The sequence below is a fragment of the Notothenia coriiceps genome, unplaced genomic scaffold (genome assembly GCF_000735185.1).
Source record: "Notothenia coriiceps isolate Sejong01 unplaced genomic scaffold, NC01 NC01_scaffold00009245, whole genome shotgun sequence".
Classification (NCBI taxonomy): Eukaryota; Metazoa; Chordata; class Actinopteri; order Perciformes; family Nototheniidae; genus Notothenia; species Notothenia coriiceps.
The window spans coordinates 722,099-745,231 of NW_011341946.1; the positions used below are offsets into that span (position 1 = coordinate 722,099).

At 38.2% G+C, this 23,133-nt stretch overlaps 5 protein-coding genes across 6 annotated transcripts in view; 2 read left to right on the top strand and 3 right to left on the bottom strand.

Annotated features, from left to right (window-relative positions):
* The window catches only part of LOC104945183 (solute carrier family 2, facilitated glucose transporter member 1), a 653,665-nt gene that overhangs the window by 500,911 nt on the left and 129,621 nt on the right, over positions 1 to 23,133 (bottom strand). The gene's annotated exons all lie outside the window — the stretch shown is intronic.
* ppih (peptidylprolyl isomerase H (cyclophilin H)) lies at positions 1,275 to 13,465 on the bottom strand. Its single transcript, XM_010770800.1, has 9 exons — positions 13,274 to 13,465; positions 6,776 to 6,840; positions 6,325 to 6,348; positions 5,217 to 5,261; positions 4,453 to 4,495; positions 2,818 to 2,910; positions 2,465 to 2,552; positions 2,336 to 2,376; positions 1,275 to 1,765 (listed from the first exon to the last, which is right to left on the bottom strand). Exons 1-9 carry the CDS (start codon positions 13,337 to 13,339, stop codon positions 1,697 to 1,699), a joined length of 534 nt encoding a protein of 177 aa, XP_010769102.1. The 5' UTR covers positions 13,340 to 13,465; the 3' UTR covers positions 1,275 to 1,696.
* LOC104945173 (probable G-protein coupled receptor 160) lies at positions 6,994 to 11,479 on the top strand. The gene is made up of 2 exons (XM_010770799.1): positions 6,994 to 7,637; positions 9,966 to 11,479. Exon 2 carries the CDS (start codon positions 10,053 to 10,055, stop codon positions 11,088 to 11,090), a length of 1,038 nt encoding a protein of 345 aa, XP_010769101.1. The 5' UTR covers positions 6,994 to 7,637; positions 9,966 to 10,052; the 3' UTR covers positions 11,091 to 11,479.
* On the bottom strand, positions 13,963 to 16,895 carry taf10 (TAF10 RNA polymerase II, TATA box binding protein (TBP)-associated factor). Its single transcript, XM_010770797.1, has 5 exons — positions 16,477 to 16,895; positions 15,982 to 16,136; positions 15,035 to 15,099; positions 14,418 to 14,532; positions 13,963 to 14,281 (listed from the first exon to the last, which is right to left on the bottom strand). Exons 1-5 carry the CDS (start codon positions 16,607 to 16,609, stop codon positions 14,192 to 14,194), a joined length of 558 nt encoding a protein of 185 aa, XP_010769099.1. The 5' UTR covers positions 16,610 to 16,895; the 3' UTR covers positions 13,963 to 14,191.
* LOC104945171 (uncharacterized) overlaps positions 17,731 to 23,133 on the top strand; it is a 13,825-nt gene continuing 8,422 nt past the window's right edge. The window contains exons 1-13 of one of the 2 annotated variants that reach the window (XM_010770795.1): positions 17,731 to 17,950; positions 18,239 to 18,347; positions 18,713 to 18,797; positions 18,880 to 18,953; positions 19,056 to 19,115; positions 19,411 to 19,518; positions 19,738 to 19,794; positions 19,901 to 20,031; positions 20,506 to 20,560; positions 20,835 to 20,927; positions 21,027 to 21,161; positions 22,257 to 22,358; positions 22,642 to 22,806. In XM_010770795.1, the coding sequence (XP_010769097.1) occupies positions 17,937 to 17,950; positions 18,239 to 18,347; positions 18,713 to 18,797; positions 18,880 to 18,953; positions 19,056 to 19,115; positions 19,411 to 19,518; positions 19,738 to 19,794; positions 19,901 to 20,031; positions 20,506 to 20,560; positions 20,835 to 20,927; positions 21,027 to 21,161; positions 22,257 to 22,358; positions 22,642 to 22,806 (1,188 nt within the window). In that variant the 5' untranslated portion in view covers positions 17,731 to 17,936. The remainder of the gene's footprint in view (positions 17,951 to 18,238; positions 18,348 to 18,712; positions 18,798 to 18,879; positions 18,954 to 19,055; positions 19,116 to 19,410; positions 19,519 to 19,737; positions 19,795 to 19,900; positions 20,032 to 20,505; positions 20,561 to 20,834; positions 20,928 to 21,026; positions 21,162 to 22,256; positions 22,359 to 22,641; positions 22,807 to 23,133) is intronic. The other variant, XM_010770796.1, reaches the window with a different exon arrangement.

Consider the following 23,133-nt stretch of genomic DNA (forward strand, 5'->3'; position numbering starts at 1 on the left):
TTTTACTATTTCGTAAGAGATTAGCCACAATCATCAGTTGACAGTATTGAATAAAGGTCATTTCGGGACACGCGACACCCACGATGAACAATAACCAACATATTCTTTCATCATTTATTAACCAAGCACATTTGATTGTGTCTTTTATATCATTTACAGGGAGGTCATTTCAAATGTTGTCCGACCTGCTGCACATGTTTATCTTTGATGATTACATTTATTACATTTTAAATGTTCACACAAGCTGAAAGCCTGATGTTATAATATATGATTTGTTACTTTCTCATTGCCTTGCTCAATACACTGGTGAAATGCGGACATTATACCTATCCATTTCCAGTAGCGCAGAACAGACGGACCCAGGCTGATGAGTGTGAGACAACCCCCCCCCCCCCCTCCCCCCGAAACCAACCAACCCATTGTCATGTTAATGCTCCACTGGCACTGTTTATGAGCACTGGCTGATGTGTGAAGAGCTCGATTTTAATGGCTAAACCCAGTTCTCCCACACAAAGATAGGCTTTAGCATTGACCCCAGAAAGCCTCCCCACCAAGACAACCCCCCCACTCTCCAAAAAAAAACCTTCTTCCTGCCTAAGAACAGAGTATCCATCTGAAAGGATTCTTTTGTGCCTTGGGAACGAAGTCCAAGGCAGAAGAGGGAGAGCGTGGATGGGGGAGGGGGTCTGGTGGCTTCTATTTGTATGGATGGCTGGGATGAGAAGAGGAGGTAGCCATAAGTTCAGCAGAGGATTGCTTGGCACAGGAGTGTGTGCCTTGGAGGACCCTCGTGCCTTTGACTGTATAGTGTTTCCCTTCTTTGCTTCCTGGCAATAAAGCTGAGATGAATTATTACCAATTCAGAGTCGAAGTATTCATTGTTGCACAATTCCTATATGATCATTTTGATCTATTAGCAAGCCCAACACTAAAGGGAAAAACATGTAGAGGGGACCATAAGCATATAAACCTACCAAAAACAATGCATATCACACTGGGTATAGCATGATAACATAATTAAATGACATTTTGAATTTCAAAACATGGACAAGGACTAGGTTTTGCAATACACATTTAATAATATGAGGGATTTCTCATCTAAAATCAAAGGGCCTGATAAACTAATAATAATGCTAAGCTTTTTGTCAATTGGTCTCCTTTCCTATTATATTGCACACATGCATAGTTTGACTTGGGGTTAAGAGAACTACAAAAAAACTCTTGATTATCATGCTTTTTACAGATGTAAACAGCATATTTTCAAACAAACAAGATGGTTTATAAAAATGTAAAACAATTTATTGATCATAAATGATACACCGTGAGACTGAGATAAGAATTTGAACGTTTCACATGTGGGGCAAGTATTCCTTTAGGCTTCAGTCACATTTTCTTATCTGTCTTTTTATAACAAGATGCAAAGATTGTCTCTGTTTGGACTGGGAAAAACAGTGTTGAGCATAAAGTTTTGCAAAATAAATGTCAAACCCTTATGTTAAGCAAGTCTTAACCTGGAATCATGTGTATTAAAAAAGAAATGCCATTATAATGTACTGCTGAAATCCTGTTCTTCAACATGCATTATAGGAGAAGGCTGAGGCAAAGAAAGCCTGTATGGTTTGATGTTAGCTGAGGACAATCCAGTGACTATGAGACGCTCCTTCATGTGTACAGAGACTGTGTAGTTCCCGCTGGATCACATCTCTCCACACTGTCCAATGAGGATGGGCAGCTTGGGCTTGTTGTTTGGTCCTGTAGTAACATTCTGTTGGCGGGAAGAAGCACAAATAAACACTACAGTCAGCTAAAAGTCAACTGAGACATTGCACTTGGGTATTTTTTGAGTATATAAAAAATATTTTATTAGTAAATAATTGCACTTTAAAACTATCATTCTTTTTTTAACGTAGCTGTTACTTTTTAGTTTAATGTTCTATAACATATTATGTATTGTAGGTGTCTATGATTGGGTATCACTTACAGGTTGGGTGCATGCTTTGAAATAGTTATGTCTGAAGTGAAATTGTTTTGATTGGACAAAAAACAACTAAGTAGTGTAGGCCTTTCTCATGTTACAAAGTTATTGTAAAGCACCCAGTGAGTGACACCATCATGACTCGTCTTCGTCCACTTACGATTCTAGCCATTAACACTGATATATTAAAATTAAATTATTGATGTATTATTATTGATTGATGATGTTGAATAATATATAAATATTATCATGGATGTGGATAAATACTGTATTTTAACAATACAGTATTCTGTTTTTCACATTTGTTATTTTTTTTAATCCGTTCGAAATAAAGATTGAAATGAAATTATGTATTTTTACCTCAATTTTTCTCATGATCAGCAAACCATCGACCACTTTGCCTAAAACAGAAAACAAAACAGTTTTACTCTGGCACATCAAGGTTGTGCTCTAAAATAAATATAAAATGAACTTCATGGACTTACTCACCAAAAACAACATGCTTCCCATCTAGCCAGTCGCATTTAGTGCAGGTGAGGAAAAACTGACAACCATTCGTCCCTGGCCCACTGTTTGCCTGAGTAAGACACATTATTTATATAGAATGACAGTGTTATTTATTTGTTTATGTTGGTCAGCGTTCATTCTAGTAAAATGAATCATTCAAATCCTATTGTCTACAGAGCGGATTAATCAAATCTTAAACAACTTGTTACTACACAAATAGAGGATACACAAAATGTTTGCAGGAAACACATCGTCTTGATTGGATGAAGTTAAAGTAAAGAGACCCTTCCTGATTCAACAGTCATTAACTTCTAAGCACTGATCAGCATACATACCATGGAGAGAAGACCAGGCGCACTGTGCTTCATTCGGAAGTTTTCATCTGCAAATGGACCTCTGTAGATGCTGCAGATGCCAGTTCCATCACCCTTCACAAAAAAGACCAAACATGGTACATAAGATATAGCACACAGAATAGAAAGAGGAAGCCATCTAAGTTTAGAGGTGCTGTAATTCCTATGAGAGTTGCTCATTGGCGCGTGAAGACAAAATGGCCCAACTTTTGAGAGTGCGGAACGTGACGAAAGTATTCATATAATCATATAATCGGTTCTTATTGTGCATCCATGGGTAAAGGTAAAACTCATGTAGTACTGAACACGTAACATGAACGTGCCGGGCGGCGGGGTCCCATGGGTTAGATCCATGTTCATAATGTCGAGGAAAATAACTCTCAGAATAACGTTATTAGCACATTTTACAACTTGAGGACCAAATGTTTTTAATAAGGGCTATACAAGTGTTCATACTGGGTAGTTTATTTAGTTTAAAACGATTTACAGACCACTCTTTCCCAATGTTAGTCAATGGGAAAAAGTATTTCCGGGCCCAGCGACTGATACGGAAGTGTATTACCGCCGTTTGGCCACAACGAATATTTTCCTCAGAGTCCGGTGCACTTCCTGGGGGGCTTGGTCTACACATGTGCAGCTTCAAAATTTCTGGCTACGAAGTACGCCGGCCTCGATAGAATTCCAAGTATGCTGGAGAACAGTCCTTCGGTGGCACTCGATGACGTAGTATGCTTGAAATAGTGGCTCTGGAGCAGCCTTCCTCGACATTGAGAAACACTCCTGGTCCTTTCATCAGACGGGAAGCGGAAGAACGAGCAAGACCCATTGCTGGTATGATTACAACCTGGTACTAAGCACACAGGCATCTTGTTAAAGTTATCTTATCTATCTCTTATATTTAGTGGAGGAAAACAATTATGACATCAGTTATGACATCACTTACTGTCTGGGATTTGTAGTCTTTCTAGTTGCATATTTTTCATAGTCTTATATTTCAACAGTTTTATGACAAACTGTGACTTTTTTTACATGGAAATTATTTTTTAAGATTGACAAACATCATATGTGTAATTCGTGGAACAATTCAAACGGGATCGAAAGATACGTTTTCTCTCTCCATTGACTTCAATACATAATTTTTTCGAAAAAAGGTCCCATGGTTCGGAAGTAGATGGGCGGGACTTCGCCTCTATAGCAGTTGGTTTCAATTTAAAGAATCCTGCTAGTTCACCAGCAGTTAAAATATGTTGTCTTTATACTTACAGGTCCATTTGACATTGTTTCACAGCAATAACCCTATCAAAGATTACTGTCAATCTCCTTACTACTCCATTTAAATGTATGCTTTTTTTGATCCATTTAGGTAAAGTTTAGCACTCACGGGAAGTAGATGTATTTCTGCTGATAAAAAGTTCAATGAAAAGGTTATAGTCAAGATTCTGAGAACACTATTTTCATCATAAGAAAATGTATTTGTATGGTGCAAGACAAATGTGCAAAGGTTCACTTTAGCGTCAATCAAGCCATAAATACAAATAGGATAAAGCCTGAATAATTACTAGCTGTCATCCTAAAAGTGCAACAAGAGCAGGGCAGAAGGGAACTGCATATACTTACATTTACAAAGTCCCCTCCTTGAATCATGAAGTCTTTGATCACCCTGCCAATGAGCAATGCAAACAGATCAGTACAGTCAAATTTGCTGGGGTAAGGGCTGTTTACAAAAAATGTATATACAGTTCCTGTAAGAAGAGCTGACATTATTTTTTCTGTTAATGTGTCAAAAAAGACTATACTTCCTATAAAATAAAAAGTGGGTGAACAGGTTTTATTGACACAGCAGTTTCCATAAAACACTGCACATTAAACACACTGAGTGTTGTTCATATATTTCATTTTAATGTATGTATTCTGGACAACAATGAGGATGGGCAGCTTGGGCTTGTTTTTGGGTCCCATAGTAACATTCTGTTGCCAGGAAAAATGCCCAAATAATCACGTAAACAATGCACTAAATAAATGGAAAATAATACCGTTGAGGATTGTAGGTTAATATGATTGTGGGCACTTTGATGCTATCACTGCTTTCGTAGTATGTAAAAGCAAATGTTACTTTCCAATCCTGGATTTATGTCTAGAATTAATTTAACTAGAATAATTTTCAAACTTAAAATGGCTCATCTAAGAGCTATTATTTAATTAGTTGTCCAGAACCATTGATGTGCATGTTTAATTAGTTCTATAAATATGAGTATAAAGACAAACAGGGAAAAACTACAGTGGATACCAATCAGGCTGACCCAGGAGAAAACCAGGTTAAATAATAACTCTAAAATCATTTAAAGTGGAAGAATAATGTGTGCTTTAAAATCAATGTGTACCTGTGGAAGAGGCAACCTTTGAAACCAATAGGGATTCCATCCTTCCTGCGGGACAGAAGTTTGAAAACAAAATGAGGTTGTCCGTAAAAACAATCATGCTGTTTTCTGCTACAAAATATCAACTCACACAGGGCAGTTCTGTCCATGTTTGTGACAATCACTAAACATTGATAACATTTCGCCTGCTCAGGGGTGCATATAAAGTCTCTTAAGTTGAATTATTAGTGTGTATGGAGAGCCTATCTTCTTTGTACATCGGAACACCATGAAAACAATGTTGGTTACATAAATAGCACCTGGTCCTGTTAATTAGTCTAATATATTCCTCCCGCACCAAATATTGCAGGTTAAAAGCTTCTTTTGAAAAGAGAGCTGTTCTTTTAAAATAAATCCTAATAATTTAGCAATTTTACCCTTTAATTTATCTCTGTTTACAATGACAGTAAATAAAGAAAATATTGAGAAGAAAACGTTTTCCTTTGGCTTTGTTTAAATAAGCTAATCCAGGCTTTTGAAAGACTGTACCATTCACTTTTTTGGTACACTTTGTACAGGCCTTTTTCTTTTTACTGCAGGTTATGGCCCAAGGTGCTGTTTCGTCTGAAATCTGCACATTAGTTCTAAGCTACATACGATATATCAGCTGAAGGATTTTGCAGAGGAAATTCATTAAGAAGTCCAAGCAGAGCACACAGGTTTTCATACTGTACATGAGATGGAATTTTACAGGCGTTTTTCAGAATAAAACAACTATTCTCAACATGATTTTATTCTTTTGTATAAAATGAAGCAGAGCTTCAGGAGGTAAAATGTATCCTTTCATCTGCCGCATTCCTGCCAGAGCTCTGATTTTACATCTGGGCTTTTTGTCATGCACAGGCACACGTGTAAATACCCTTTAGAAAACTGTTTGAGCATATACGTGAACAAATAAGGAAGTATCCCTCAATCTGATCAAAAGGAAAAGTCTTCCGGGTCTACTGATCAATGATAAGGTTCCTGAAAGGTGCTCGTAAGAATTAGATTGCTTTTAAGTGCACGTTAAGAAAAAGTGTGCAGGATGGTGAAGTTGGGTACCATCAAAGAATACAGCTCTTCACGGACTTACTTGAACTCTCCAGTGCAGAACTGCCTGTAAGAGAAAATGAAAGTGTAAGGAACATGTTATATAATAGTCTCATAATAGTATATTGCAATAGAAATGGTCTCATTGGAGTTAACATATGCAGTACAAATAGGGCAGAAATGATACACTGGTATTGACCGAACATTTTAAATAAGGATATCATGTTAGAAATACAAGATCATTTTGTTTTGGATATGTTACACCTTCTGATTGCCTTTACCCTATCCATTAGTGTTGTTTTCTTATGCTTTTGTACAACCATTATAATTTCCCCCCAATCTTTCTATATATTTTCAATAATATAGTACCCAAAACAAATTTGGCCACGATTTCAATTAAGTAGTGAAAATCTGATACTTTGACAGCCCTACCTGTGGAATCTCTTTTCTAAAATGTTAGAAACCAGACTATGTGAGGCAGACTTTCTCCTTACCGGAAGTTCTCTGCTGTCTTTGGAACCACATCGGCAAACAACTCAATCTTCATCCGTCCAACATCCTGAGAAAAAAAAAAATGGAGAAAAAAACTTGACATGAGCAGGTAAACACACAAAACCAAGAGCTTAACAAGGAAAACAGAAACCCCCAGTTCCCCCCTCAGGTTGACCTGCATTGTATAGGAACAGGTTGTTTCTGACCTGATGCTCCTCTCTATGAAAAAGGTGGTCTCATCTGGACTTACCAGTTACACCAACAAGACTCAACAACAGCACCTCGTATCACTTCTACTGAATAACTGGTTTGGGTTTTTTTCTCGTCCTTCTCCCTTCTACTCCTTGCCTTAAACAACATTTCCTTCCTGAAACCATCGAATAGATTTGGCTTAATCTCAACAAAACAAGCTATTCTGTCTCAGTTATTTGAATTCCCAATGGTCAAAGCGTACGTAATAGGAAGATGTAAATGATAAGACAATCTGAATGCATCACATTAAATCCTCTATAAGCTTAGTGTGCATGAGTTTGGCAGCGAGGGTGTCTGTCCAGCCAGGCCTCCCACAGCCCGGAGGGACCTGCAAGAGGCCGACTGTCAGCCAGTGTCTGCATCTGCATGAGAACAAACACTGTGCTGTTTTAAATCGAGCGGTTGTCCCCATGACATCACTGCACAACTGTCCCTCTAGTCAATGCAAACCACCCACAGCCAAACAAGCAGCCAATGGATCTCCTGTCTTTCACTTTCAGACAATACAGTATGTTTTTAGTTTATAGTCAATGGCATGAAATACAAAAGCAAAGTGTTGGTGCAGAACAAACAGAGACCAGCTGCGGTGTTCGCCGATGCGTCTAACAACAGGTAAGAGCTAAGAATATATATTAAGAAGAAAATATTTTGCCTATATTTTGATTAGTGTATCTTGTTCACCTACTTTGGATCACTTGAAACATAAAAAGAAATGTAAAGAAGATGAGGAAAGGACTGAACTGACTTACAGGGGTTTCACCTAAAGTCCTGGTCAGGAGTACAAACTCCAGGAACACTAAGACAGCCACATCTACCACACCTCTGTGGCAACTTTGTACCTGAACGTTTAGCAAACAAAGGAAGCCAAGACTCTATTACAAGCTGAAATACATGCCACATCCAACCTGCCAATCTGGAACAGCACATGCCACTTGACATAAAAACAGTCAGACCCACCATACAGGTCGGGAGGGAAAGACCTGTCTCATTCCAGGCAGATAGGGTGTGTCATCAGTTTGCGAAGGTAAGGTGTAGCCATAAAGCGCTGCCTGAAAAAGGAGCTGCTCCACCTGACAACAGTCAGACGTCTGATGAGAGCATGCTGACCGGATCTCTACTGAAACTCACCAGAGAACAGATGTACCAACATCTGGGGGTCACACCTTGATTATTAAATTATCAAATGGCAGAAATTGCTTCTCCTGTCACTGATTTTTTTTTGTATGAATCGGTGGTATTTCATAATGGTTGGTGCAGCTGGAATGAATACCATGGCTGTAAGATGTTGATTTTATAAGTGACATGACATGTTTCTATGGGCTCAGAACAGTCTCATAATACACACATAAGGATTCAAACTTGTATTTCATGATCCACAAAAGGATTCACACTTGTGTTTTTTAATGCACACACAAATGTGTTCCGTTTCATAAATGTAAATAAAATCCAAATACAGAAAAAAGTTTTACATATGTATTTTCATATGCTGACAGGTCCATGAAGCAGTGGCGGACTGGCAATCGGTACCGGCAGGGGCGGACTGGCCATCTGAATCCACCATTTCCCCGCAGCGAGGCTCCCCCCGTTGACAGTTCACTGTCTAGCACCCACGGAAAGGGGCGCTGTACCATATAAAGGCTTGTATTTGCGTGCATTTCCTGTTGGGAAAGTGGCAATGTACTGAGAGTGGAGGTGTCCTGAGATTAGCGCCAGCAGGCAGGCTCCATGGACCCGTCAGCTCCGGACTGCGCAAAATGCGTACATGAAGCGATACGTCATGAACGCAAGAAATCATACCCTCGTGGGGGCGCGCTCATGTGATTGGCTTAGAATTGAGGAGACATCTGATTGGCTATAGATAGAAAAAATTACAAGTACGAATCGGGTGAGCGTCAGGGGAGTCTCAAAAAACCCACACATGAATGCACAGCGATCCGTGCACAGAAAGCGGTTTGTGTTTGCAGGTTCAGGGGATTTAAACGGCAAACAAATATGTGAGGATCAAAAATACATATGCAAAACTTTTTTCTGTAATTGGATTTTATTTACATGTATATGAAACGGAACACATTTGTGTGTGCATTGAAAAACACAAGTGTGGATCCTTTTGCGGATCATGAAATACAGGTGTGAATCCTTCTGTGTGCATGTGTGTATTATGAGACTGTTCTGAGCCCATGTGTTTCAGCCAGAATACAACATATTTGAGGGCCGAATAGTGCATTTAAACTGCGGATAAAAGTATTAATTTTGAAGGGAGATGTTGCAAGTAAAAGATGTTGCAAAAGTACAATTGTCAGTAAACTGTACTGACTGAGCAGTCGTGTTTGACTGGTTTCTTGTTTATCTGCGTTTCTTGTTCATCTGCTTTGGAAGAAACGGATAAAACAAATATGTCGGGACAATTATAAGTATATCTGAAGTGAAGGGTGCAATAATGATTGGGACAAACAGGTAATAGTTAACTATAGCTGGTGACAGGAGCACGCCTTTACAAATCCAATGCAATCTGTTTCCATTCAATTTCATGAAGTACTTCATTATAAGTGATCAAATATGAGCAGCGATTAAGGAGTAAAAACAACTCTAAAAACCTAATAACATTTTGTACATCTATCTTTGTATGGAGTGTTGCCTGATACTGACAGAGCTTTCTAGCAGAGGGGAGACACCTCGCATGAGACAAAAAACACCTGCTCACATCTTATGAGAACACCTCATGGCAAAAGAGCACATGGACTTTATCATACAGCAAAAGCCACTATAATTAGTATGACGGATATTGAGATCGTCACCTACTTAGTAGATTTATACGACATGATATTCATGATCTCCTGGAATTTACTCAGCCATTAATAAAAATATGTTTTCTAATTATTAATTGCAGACTATTATATGGATAAGCAAAGTTCCTAACCGATATTATCTTATCTTCTACAGCCTCGTGAAACTGAACAGCGGACCGGTGCAATAACATAGAGGCTGCCTAAGTCGGCAAAGTCTCTGGAAACTCACAAAACCTGCAAAATGCTGGCCGTACTCGCGCAACCGGGTGTGGACAACACTGGAATGTATCTTGTGCTTGTGCTTATAAAGTTCGGACTAGACGCAGCAGTAATTTATTTATGCACCAGAAAGCTGTATACCTCTTTTTTAAGCATGTGCAGCCTGTCCATCTTCTTGGCTGACTTTGTCATGGTGTTCTTAGTAGCAAGCATGTTGTTTCTTGGGCCTGAAACTTGTCACAAGTCACTCTGTTTAATCTTCGCCAATGCGTCTGTCACATATGGAGCGCTGCCGCTGCCCATGATGTGCCTGGGTTTATTGGACTACGTTTTAGAAGGTACCTACCTCAGAAGGCAGAGCGCCAAGTGCAAATTCATAAGGAACTCGGTTTGGTTATTGCTGATGTGGATGATTGCTATTTACCTCTCCTTTGGTTCTGTTGATTCTGATCTAAAGGGAAAGAGTTTTGAGATAGAGAATGAGGCTCTAGTGTGTGAAGTAGAGGAGTCTGCGCTGATAACATACTCTATTTTAGTGCTTTTCTCAGCTGTCACTCTTACATTGCTGCCCTTTTGGTCAAAAATCCCCCAGTGGGTGAAACAGGCACATAGGTTATCTGAAGCGAGGGACGAACCAGACAACCAGAGCAGCGACTTGTTGTTCACCTCAACCACCTACGCGGAGAGAAAAAGCAGCGGGGAATATTATCTAGAGGAACCTATCCAACCGGGCCCATCTCTGTGGCTCACCTTCACACTGGGCTTTGCTTTATGTTGGATGCCTTATCTCATCGGTTCCGTGGCGTGTCTGATCTTGGACTTTGGAGTACCTGCTTACATCACTGTAAACCTTTTGTGGTTGGAGTGTATGAACAGTTTACTGGTGGGTCTGGTGTTCTGGATAAATAGCAAGACGCAAGGACCATACAGCAATCTCCCAGAAAATATTTGCTTGTGGCAAGTTTATTGGCAGCTAAGCAAAGGAACACAACAGCAGGAACTCCAAGTAGCTGTGTGTAACCCAATACAATTAAAGAGAACTGGGCCACCAGAGAGCTAAGTGGTTAGAGCTGGCACATATGCATAAACTGCTGCCTAGAAAGGTGGTCCGAATTCTAAGCAAGCCAAACATTCAGGCAATGTCGACTCGATTAATGTCTAATAAAGGCCCTCTCAGGCCAAACTGTAACTGCAAAAGCTTGAAATGGACATGTGACTGGACTTATAAATATGTAGGACTTACAAATATGTATGTTTTCTGAAGAGTTGGGATACAATTTTTTATGAAAACTGTGATGATAATTATGATAAACTTTTGTAAATATACTGGGATTTCAAAGATTATATTTGATGGAAATGCTATGTTGACTTATTTACCGGTATATTCACTAATTTTTCCCTTTGGTCCATAATGGGTATAAATGCTTCTCAATAAATATCCTAAAACTCTTTAACTGAGCATTGATTTTCTTTCTACCTTTGTAAATAACACATACATTTCATGTTTAGCGATTTTCTCCCAAAAATGTAGGTCCGAAATGTATTCTTGACCTTACGGAGGGCATGTGATCGAAAGCTTCTAGACTTTGTTTTCAACTGCAGTCTCCAAGGTGAGGAACTTCAAACCTCCTCTCCTAATCCAGCATGGACGAAAAACCTTAAAAATGCACCGAAAGTAAAACGTCAAGGTTACATAAGCTATTGCTGATGAAAAACAAGTGATTAATTAAAAGCTACATCAACCTTGTAAGGAGACTTCCTAATTTGTCATTATTGAAATAAATGTATTTCATACTACAAATAACTTCTAGTATATACATGTACAAACTGTGAAGTCCACTGAGACAAATGTAACATTTGTGATATTGGGCTATATAAATAAACATTGATTGATTGATTGATTGATGTATTAAAAGGGCCTGGAAATGTATTTGTCATCATCTTACTATGAGCAATAAGGTCCTACATCAACACTCAGCTTTCTGTCAAAGTTACATGATTCTTCTCACTGGTTTCCGGGGAGTGGGGCTAAGTTGGAAAAAGTGGACATTTCTATAACTGACATTAGAAATTGAACTGCATGTAGCTTATTTTAGGAAGCATTACATTTATCCTAATTTATGCAAGATATTGATCGTGCTGTATACAAAAAAAAAGGGAAGGGGGGGGATATTTGTTCAGAAACACTAAAGGAATATCAAGTAAAACATTTATTTAACCGAGGTCTTGTTATTACATCTCACCTTCCCTTTCGATTACAAGTGCTACAACAAACCCGAGGAGGACGTTCACCAAAAAAGTGAATATAGAGAGAAAGCTACGGACGAAGTAAAAGGTAAAAAACATTGCCTTTATAGACCTGTATAAAACTGCATAAATGGAAGAAAATAGAATGTCTGTGGGTTTACATTATGGAGTCAGCTGCCTAAAGCTAGTTAAACAGTTTATATTATTCTTACTCTTATATTCCTTTGTTAAATGACTTTAACAAAACCTTTCAGCAACGCCTGTTAAAAACGACTTTCATTGTGAAGTGAGACAATTACATTAGTTAATATCATAGCTGATAACATAGCATTAAAAGTAGAAGTGTAAATGAAAAGAATATGCAACTCAATAATGATATCTTCCCAAATATAACCATTTAAAAAGCTAATAAACAATTTGAAACTAAATGAACGAACGACATTTTCGAATAATTAAATACAGATTATATTGTTCACAGAGGGTCGTGTATAGTATTTGGTAATAAAAGTTGTTTTCGTGTCTCCAGAAAACTATTACGTAGTTTAAACTTCATCCACCACACTTGTTTCCAACCCCTCACCAGCACCACCTGCCTACATATAGCAACCGTACTGCCTGTCTAAAACAAATATTTGAATATGTATGATGTAGGATTAAGAATTAGAGTTAATTTCCACGCACTGAACGACATCTTGATATCAATAATACCTTAGCAATAGCATCATATCTCAGACAGGTTCTTTTCACAGTACATTTTCTTTGCAAAGTAAATGATGCTAAAAGTCAAAACAATAAAAACAGCTAGAGAGAAATTAAGTATCTGCACATTGTTGTGTGTATGAGATATGTGTGAAGAAAGGCGGTTAAAAACATCCAACGTAGCTAACTGGCTCAAAACTATTAACCAAAACACGACACTAAGGCGAGCTAACGTGGCTTCAACGTTGGTAGCTTGGAAGTCAAATCGATGTTAGCTCATTTCTTTCTTCTACTCACCTGTCCTCCGATGGTTATGTCAAAGAAGACAATCGGGTTGCTGGCATTTGTTGTTTGGACAGACATTGTGACACTTTCCTTGCTCCTTAAGACTAAAGATGTTTTTTAGCAGGACAACACGAGAATCATTTGAATGCTGAGCATATGCGCCGTTTTGATTCTACGGTGGCTCAGGAGACGTACTACGGCCCGCAGTTTGGGACAAAATACTGCCATCGGAAAAGGGTATGGTAAATCTGCTTCGGTGTTGTATCATAGTAAGCTAACTTTAATCATGTAGATGTAGAAAAGCCAAAGGAATAACAGAATTTTCATAATACGGTAATTTTGTGATTAATTGTGCAGTAACTCCTAGTTTATAAAGCTGTTTTTTGCTCCCTATAGCTTTATCAGCTCCTCTTGGATCAATGTAATTATTAGTAAAGTTTAACAACAGAATGCAGAAATGAGTACCCCTGTCCTCCAGGTTTACAGGATACAAAGAAGCTGGAAATCATACTGACTCAACATGTTTTTGAATGTGCCTTATTAGTTTTACACATGACTTACCAGTCCTTATACGTATATGCTTTTATCTTAAGAACTTGTATTCACTGCTATGTTGCCGATTGTATGTCTACATCTCTTTGGTTCAAATAATCCTAAAAAGGGGCTGTATTTGAACACATTCAACATCTCACACACAAAGGTTTCTGTTAGAGGTTTTATTTTCACAATAAAACAATCATACAATTAAACATAATGCAAAGGTGGCTCCACAAAGATAACAAATGGCAAAGGGACTACAAAGATTTGTCAAAGCTGTACTAAAGCACCATGATAAAAAAAAAACATTAAGCAAAAAGGTGTTGACAGACTCTAGTTGGTCAGCAGGGAGATAAACCTAGCAAAAGCAAAATGCCTTAAAGAAAGACAGTTCTATGTAAAGTAATATGGTTTCTTGACATTCACGCCATATTCTGTGAGGGCAGGAGTCAGGTCCTCCATAGTCAGAGTGTACTTCTTATCCTATAAGTAGAGAAGAAGAAACACAAAACGTTATTACTTATCAGGAAGAACATATTATTTCGCACATTGCCCAATCCAAATAATGTATGTGTGTATTACATTTAAAGCACATGTAAAAAATAAAAGTAGCACTAACCTTTGTCTTACTCCTCGAGCTTCCTGAGGCAGTTCCCTTCATTTTACAGTATTGCAGCGCATCGTTGGCAATATCTGAGATAAACTTCTGAGAAGCAAGGGAGATCAAACGGATTCTAAAGAAATGAAAAAGAAAATCATTATTGTGCTTCTAATTGTCTATACCCAGCAACTCAAATTAGAAACTAGTAAGTCAGATGCATCTTCCCTTCTTGTGTCCAAAAAAATCATTGCAGCAACCATCATAAAGGTGACAATACATGGTTGACTAGGCTGAAGAGTCTGTACTTTATGCTCATATGAATGGAATATGGGTTGTGGTACTGACTCTATATCAGTTTACAGGTAAACTGATATAGAGTTGATGTCTATTTGATGAAAGTCAGACAGTCAGTCAGTTTGTCTTAGTTTGTAAGATAGGTTTACAATATAATTATCATCTCAGCTTTCTTAAAATAAAAAAAGTAATACGAAAAAAAGCTTAATAGACTGATTGCTTATATATAGTGACTCCACTTTATTTTGTGCCTGCCCTTCAACTCGAAAAACAGCACTACTAGCAGTCAACTCAAGATTTGAGGTAGCATTTCTGCACAGAGTCATAATCATGCCACTTACATTCTTGGATCGGAAGCCTCAAAGCCAGCCCGGTTGAGGTAGTAACCTGTAACTGCATCAGGAATCTGAGGGAAAAAAGAGCAGACTTCAGTTTGTGGTCAAACTTCATACAACCCACTTTAACTGCAAAGAACATTATTACTGTATGTTGGTCATTCCGTGATGTCAGCAAATTAACTTTATCTAGAACACTGGTATAGTCTCTGGCCACTGAAGAAACTAACTTAGCTACTGTCTAAGGAGGGGAGTGCCAGTTAAATAACATGTTTACCAAAGCTAGGCGCATATGAATTTGTCACGATTGTCAATTGAATATTGACAACTATTTTAATATTTGGATAGAGATAATGGGTTTGGTTGTGTGTGTGCTTATGTTTGTGTAAGAGCATCCGTCCTCAGCTCATATTGCATCCTACTTAACACAGCGCCTTATATTGTTTCTGCTTATTTACGATTGTATGTTTAAGGAAGTCTCAAGGGTTGCAGAAAAATAACAAAAATTTGAAATAACTTTTCTATTGACCGTTTTATACCATTGTTGACACCTGACTCTTAAATTTATTTTGACCTACGGACAGGGGCAGTGTTGTGATCCACAACTACTTCACTAAATCTTGTGCTGATAAGTCAGAATAAAGTTGTAACACATATTTGGGTGGTTATTTAAACTGTATACTATGTGGGATAAAAGTTGCACCACAGTTGATAGGAAGCACAAGGCTTAAATTATTGGATAAGCCGGAATCAGAAACCCATTGGGATGTTCTATACAGAAACATGTTTTCCCCTGAATATCTATTTAACATAATGATGATAATCAGTAACCGTGGCTTGTAAAAAAAAAAACATGAAAATATGCAATCTTTTTCATTACTGGCCTCATCCCACACCTCTCCCCTTACAGTGAGCCCAGTATTTAGTAAGCTGACTGAAACAACTTGACCTACCGTGGGAGTGTACTCCTCCAGCTGCATGAGGAAGTCTGCCAGCGGCATGGTGGGCAGAGCAGGCTTCACATCTCCATTGGTAATGCCGCCAGGAACATACACACCGTTAGAGACAGAGTCTGCTGATGGGGTCACCATGGCCGCAGAGGCTGAAGCTGTAATACAGGTGTTTGGGATGGATTCATTAGAAATGAAAGCAACAAAATGATATACATAACGTGTGCATTTTTTAAATAATTAGATAATACGGTCTTTACGTCCAGAAAAGGGTGTTTATCACTATCACCTAAAGAAAGGTTTGGGCTAAGTCCAAACCTTGTTGAAAAAGTAGTGCTTCAAAGACTCGAAACATGACGCATAACTCCAAACATGACAGTGCATATTTAGTGACAGGCAAACATCTTCAGTAGAAATAAAGTAGCTATCCTACTAAAATAAGTGGTAAGCGCAATAACACGGATAATAACATTGAGCTAGTAAAAGTAACATAATTACCATTACTCGTGAGCGAGGGGATGCTGCTGACGTTGGTTGTTGCATTGTCGTTTGCGATACAGTTATTTGAAGTTGAAGAAGTCGTGGAGGACACTCCAGTTGTGACAGATTGATTAGCGTTGTCAATATTCATATTGATGTTACCGTTAGCTACCGCGCTAACCTTGGCTAGCTAGCACAGAGAAAACTTCCTAATATAGCCAACAGCGCAACCCCGTGCTATATAGCTCTAAGATTAGACTTTTAGAAAATACTTGTTGTGAAGTTAATGTATGAGGACGACTCAGAGGATATACAAATCACAGGATTAGGTGCTAGCTAGCATCCGAAATGTTTGTAGCTACAGAGCTGCAGAAAGCTGAGCTCACGCTGGCTGCAGAGCTAATAGCGTCACGTGACCCGGATCTGACGAAGGTAGTCGAAGATTCCCGAAGACCATCTAAAGTTACATTTTAGTTTTTGGGAGGATGCTCAACGTCTCTATTCGTTTGTTGCATTGTATGTGATTTAGTTGGGTCAGCACTTTTAACTAGGTAGGCAACTGTATAGCTAAAGCTTAAAGAGAGAGTTTAGTAACGTTAGTAAAACCTCTTGAAGAAATACTATGATAACTGTGATAAGTAAACCTAAAAAAGAGGTTACAAATATTTTGTCTTTTACAATCAATATGATTTTTTTCATTAAAAAAACAACGAAGCCTTTTTATATATTTGGTGGAAAATACTATCCCCATTATATCGTTATCAGAATTTGAGTCTTTGTGCAAGTGCAACAGAGTGAAAGGTAAGACAGTGCAGGTCATATGGATTTTAAAGTTTTTTGCTGGGGTCAAGACGGAGAGATCAGCAAGCTTTGAGTTAATAATAATAACAATAATAATAAAACCTGTAAATCGTTCAAATAAATTAAATAGAACAAGAAGAGGACATTTTAACGGAGAGCATTTATCGTATTCTAAACAAAGCAGTTTAAGAGACGTGGAGAACGTGACATGACCACGCGTTTATTGACAACCCTCGAATGACTGTTGTGACCTCAATGACCCTCAATTGAAACCGACTGGTCTTCCCACAAAATAAAACAGCAACTCCAGCTGCCTGGATCTTACAGATATCGTATTATATTAATGTCTGAATAATACCCACTCGTGTGCGTTCAACATTTGGAATGTTTCTTTAACCTTGCAACGACTGTACGTTTCCTAAAAGGAAATAATTGTTTACGATATAGAGTCTATGTTTACGAGCAGCCTTGAATGCAACATAAGATCCTCGTGCACACTGCAGGGGGCGTTACGCAACTTTGTGGCTGATATGCTGTCGGATTTTTTGTCCGAAGAAGTGAACCAGTGTTGTTGTAGTCAAATATTGACCAGACTCAGATGTGTTTGTAGCGGTTTGTAGTCGTGTCTCTGGACAACATAGGACCAACGCGGAAACAGAGGGGGTTTTGACAGCTGTATGGGACAAAACCGGTAGGCCTATTGAACCAAATTAAACCGATAAATACAGATTGAACCAGAAAAACGGTTTTAATGAGCTAGCTCTCTACCTTTTAAAGCTATTGTTTGACCAGCGTATTTTGAAGTCTGGTTTACAAACTTAACCTTGAAATGCATGCTATACTGGTCGATGTCTAACGAGCTGTGTAGTGAATACCAGATATGAGGAATGATGTTGCAGACAGGTGTAGACTGGATCAAGCTGGGACTGGTGAGTGTTTGTCACCTTACAACCATTACAAGCTTTGATTTGTGGTAAAGTTCACAGGCTGCCAGAATGACTTCCCCAGTCCGTCTCATCGTGGTGGGAGCTGGCTGTCGAGGAGAGATCTACTCCAGTTTTGGATCCATCCACCCCGAACGACTTAAGGTCAGGAGAGGACGCACTGCTGCCTTGTCTTGTTTAATAAGCAGTCATTTTTGTTTCTTTATTGATTAAAAAGCACAACGTTGCCTCATAATATCTCTGTGACACAAATAAGCGAAGATGAGACCATGGACAACATATTAATGTAACAAACATTGTAAGTGCTATAGAAGCAATATGTCACACATTCATACAAGTAAAACTTCATATATGTTGTCTGTTAGGCTACTTAAAGTACAATTTGATCCAGAAGCTATACTTTTTTACTTTTTCCTACTGTATTACTTGACTAAATATCTGAGTATTTATTTTCTATGTTTAACAGAGCACTTGTTTTATGTTCAGTTCATAAACTTAAACTCTTTCAGGTTGTTGGAGTAGCTGATCCAAGGAAATTTGCTCGCACTAAACTTCAACAGCAACACAACATTGTAGATGAAAACATATTTGAAGGTGAGCACCAAAAGATAAAATTGCATTTAATTTTTTATAATGATCTATCTTATAATAAATCAGTGAATGACCTTTGTTTCAGATTGGCACACTATGGTTGAAAGAGAAAAGTTTGCGGATGCAGTGGCGATTTGTACTCCAGACCGCCTTCATAAAGTACATTTTAATGTATATTCTACTTTGTATTATCTGTCTGAGTTATCTGGAATTGTTGTTATGGTATTTTTTGCTATTAACAAACCTGTTTGTGCTTCCCAGGAACCTGCAGTGGCTTTTGCCAAGAAGGGCTATCATATTCTTCTGGAGAAACCAATGGCAGTGAGTGTCTTGTAAATAGACTTGAAACATAACTCTAACCTAAGGTGTAATAATCCTACAGAAGGACAGCATTAAATTGTTTCCTGTTTGTTTGTAATTTTCTATTTGAATAAAAAGGGACCTTTTAAAAAAAACATGCTACCATACATTTATACTGTATTTTGAATGACATGTCATGACATTTATTTTGAGCATGTCAAAAACATTGGAATATAATGTTTTTTTGTAAGCTTTTTAAATAAGAAATCTTTTTTTTTTCTTTTCTGTGATTGTGTTTGTGTTCATGTGACTTAAGACGACTGCTGAAGACTGCACAGCGATCGTGGAGGCTTGCACTCAGAGTGGCGTGATGCTGTCGGTGGGACACGTTCTCCGGTATGATCCTGTCATTCACAATATAAAGGTGAACATTTCCCTTCACAATTTCTGTTCCTGAAAACATTTGCCAGTTGTTTCCCACCAGGCATGGCTAAAAGTTTTGGTTCAATTTGGGAACCTTAAAAAAAAAACCTCTAATAGAGTTTTAATACGTTTTTAAATATGGTGTTTCAATGAGATAACACACTTTAGTGGTGAAGAAAATTCAAATTGGAGTTTTAACTTGATTGTTTTTTCTTTGCAGGAGCTGATAGATGCTGGAGCTATAGGTGATGTGATGCACATTCAGCACCTTGAGCCGGTAAACCCATTCTTTAAACATTAACCATATTCCTGATGTTATAATAAATGTGATTACCATCAAGGCATAACTCTTACAGATGAGTCTTGTCAACCTCTTGTTCCAGGTCGGGTTTTGGCACTTTGCTCACTCATTTGTCCGGGGAAACTGGAGGAATGAAGAGGAGAGCTCTTTCGCTCTTTTGGCTAAATCCTGCCATGACATCGACCTAATACATCACTGGGCAGGGACACGCAGGTAAACCATCACCTCCCTACTCCCTGCTCATCTAATTAAGCAAGTAAGATGTAGTAACACTTTTATCCGACCACAGTATTTTTTAACAGGTGACGTGTAGGGCTGCTCGATTATGGCAAAAATCATAATCTCGATTATTTGGGTCAATAATTGATATCACGATTATTAAAAGCAATTACCCATTTACTTTGAAAACATCCATTTATTGAAAAAGAAATGTTGAACAGTATTTGAACAGTTGATTACCCTGAACTTTAAGTATAATTCAACTGAAACACCAATACAAAAATAAAATAAATAATCGTTTAATTTTCGATTATGTTGTTTTAATAATCGTTGCAAGCCAAAATGGTAATTGCGATTTAAAACACGATTTAATTGAGCAGCCCTAGTGACGTGGTTGTTTTCTGTGAGGTCATTTCCTATTTTTCCTGTCATTCATGAATGATTAACCTTGCTGTTTGTACTTGGCAGGTGTTTGAAAGTTACATCATTTGGATCTGTCAGCCACTTCGGAAAAAAAGACAAGGTCTGTGTTCTCTTCACAGAATGTGGATACAAAGAAATAATCACTATCACAATAGAAACCAGTAGCCCCTGAATATTTGAACACTTGTTATTAAAGATCTATAAACATTATGTGAAAAAGTAAATACATTGCAACTTTCAAATCCTTTTTTAAATTGCTGAGTTGTTTTTGTGTCACTAAGATGTATTACATCTATGACAGTTCTCTGCATTATTTCAAAAGAAAAGGTCTTCACTATGCATGAATATAAAATGTGATGGGTGTTCTTTCTCAGCCAGCAGGTGCTGGGAATTGCTGCCTGGATTGTTCAATAGAAGCAGACTGTCCATACTCGGCACGCAAAATCTACATGGATAGAGTGAAACAGGTTTCAAGCCAGTTATATCACCAACTCATTACATTTCTTTACCACACGTGAACATAATACTCTAAGCATATTTTCATATGTTCTTTGTGTGTGTTTTAGGGTAACACTGGATGGCCTGTATCAGTTATTTGTCCGAACTCGTTCCCTGACATTGAGTCAGTGACTGAGGCCCTGGAGACTGGACCATATGGCCGCTGTGTTTACGAGTGTGACAATGATGTCTGCAGTAACCAGGTTAGAAAACACTCAACACCCACTCCTAATCTCCATAGCAATCCATGCTCAACTATACCCATATTAACAACACGCTTTGTTGCTGATTAAATTAAACTTGGTGGTATCAACAGGGTTAGTACTTATTCTTCAAAGTGTGAAAAATGCTTGAATCTGAAAACCTTCTTTTTCACCTATACAGTCATTCTTATAAAGCAGGGGTGTCCAAAATACGGCCCGGGGGCCAAATGCTGCCCACAGGCCATTTTGAATCGGCCCTCAGCAAATAAAAAAATTATAATGAAATATGGCCCACAAATTAAACTTGTGCTTTTCCTAGATTGTACTTCTTAAATATATATGTACACATTTATTACACAGTAGTATTCATGTGTTAATAAGCCCACTTTTTAAATAAATCCAGTCAATTCATGAAAACATTTTCTAACAAATCTTAGTTGATAAAAAAAAAAAAGCCCAATAACTTATTTACATAACAATCTTGAAATAGAGCCTTCATATTTGTTCTTATTATAAGCAATCTGAAGCTTCTGTTTTAAGGAGTTGCCAACAAGATAAATGAAACCTATAGAGAGCTGTGAGGCTGTTTCTTTCTTAAAGCATATTCATGTATCATGCCTGATTTACCTACATTTTGCTAACTTATAACTGGACTTACGAGGCAATATACCTCACCTCTATAAGTGGCCCAGCCCTTCGTATATTTTTCTTTATGTGGCCTTCTGTGAAAAATGTTTGGACACCCCTGATATAAAGCAAACATCTTTGAATATCTTAAATGAAACAAGCACATCATCATATTTGATTGTTGTCACCTGGCGTCTCACACTGGAATTAGCTGAGCATTAAAGAATAAAAACATACATCCAAATTACTACAAAAAACTGGTTGAATACATTAAGTGACACTATTTATTGATTGCTATGGGTACAAAGAAAACTTTAAGTGTATTTGAAGTAACAATTATTAAGATGTGATGAAGGAGTCAGGACCTTTCTGGGTTAATGTAACTTGACATTTCTTGAATTGAATATCAGATTAAACCAGCTAAAATGTTTCTAATGCAGCGTCTTTTCACCTTTTCTGTCTGCCTAGGTTGTTAACATGGAGTTTGAAGGGGGTCTGACGGCAGCCTTTTCCATGGTGGCGTTCACTGAGGAGATATGCAAGCGAAAAACTACTATCTATGGCAGCAAGGTGGGACTAGCAGAAATTAGAAAAGGGAAAAAATGCTAAAACTGAATTGTTGCTACAAAAATAATAGAAGTCAGCAAGGAAATGATAAATCATCTGCTGCCTCACAGTCATTCTACTTAACCAAAAAAAAGGGGGTTATAATGAAAACAAATTACGGCACTGTTGACCACAAGCTAATGGTGTGAAGTTTGTAGACACCCAAATCATACTGTGAGCTCATACTCTGCTGCTAAGATGGATGCATCAGTTACATCACATTGTATAATGAACTGTGTCTTCACAGGGGGAGCTGTCATGTGACGGCCATGAGGTACGTGTGTTTGACTTCCTGACCCAAAGATCCACAAAGCACTCGCCGCTCAGTGGAGCCCCCAGGCGCTTCATGTCCATGAGTGGTCATGGTGGAGCAGACTACTACCTTATGGATGCCTTTGTTTCTGCTGTGGCTGTGAGTGCATCTTATACTATTTATTGTGTTTAGTGTTGGCTTGCTATTGATTTGAATCCAACCTGTACCTTCAGGTGTTTTTGCAGACTAAGTGTTTACTGTATTTACATAAAAATCCTGTTCCTCCCTTTCCGGGGGAGCTCCATGGGACCTTATTTCGGAAAAAGTATGTATTGAAGTCAATGGCGAGAGAAAGATTACACTTTTTTGTGTGTGAAACCGGTCAATGTCTCCCGTCTCGCACCACACACCAAGACGGCCGTCACGTTGGCACATTTCACTTCTTCCTTTCAGAATGAGGCGAAAAGTATTAAAAGAGGTGAAAAT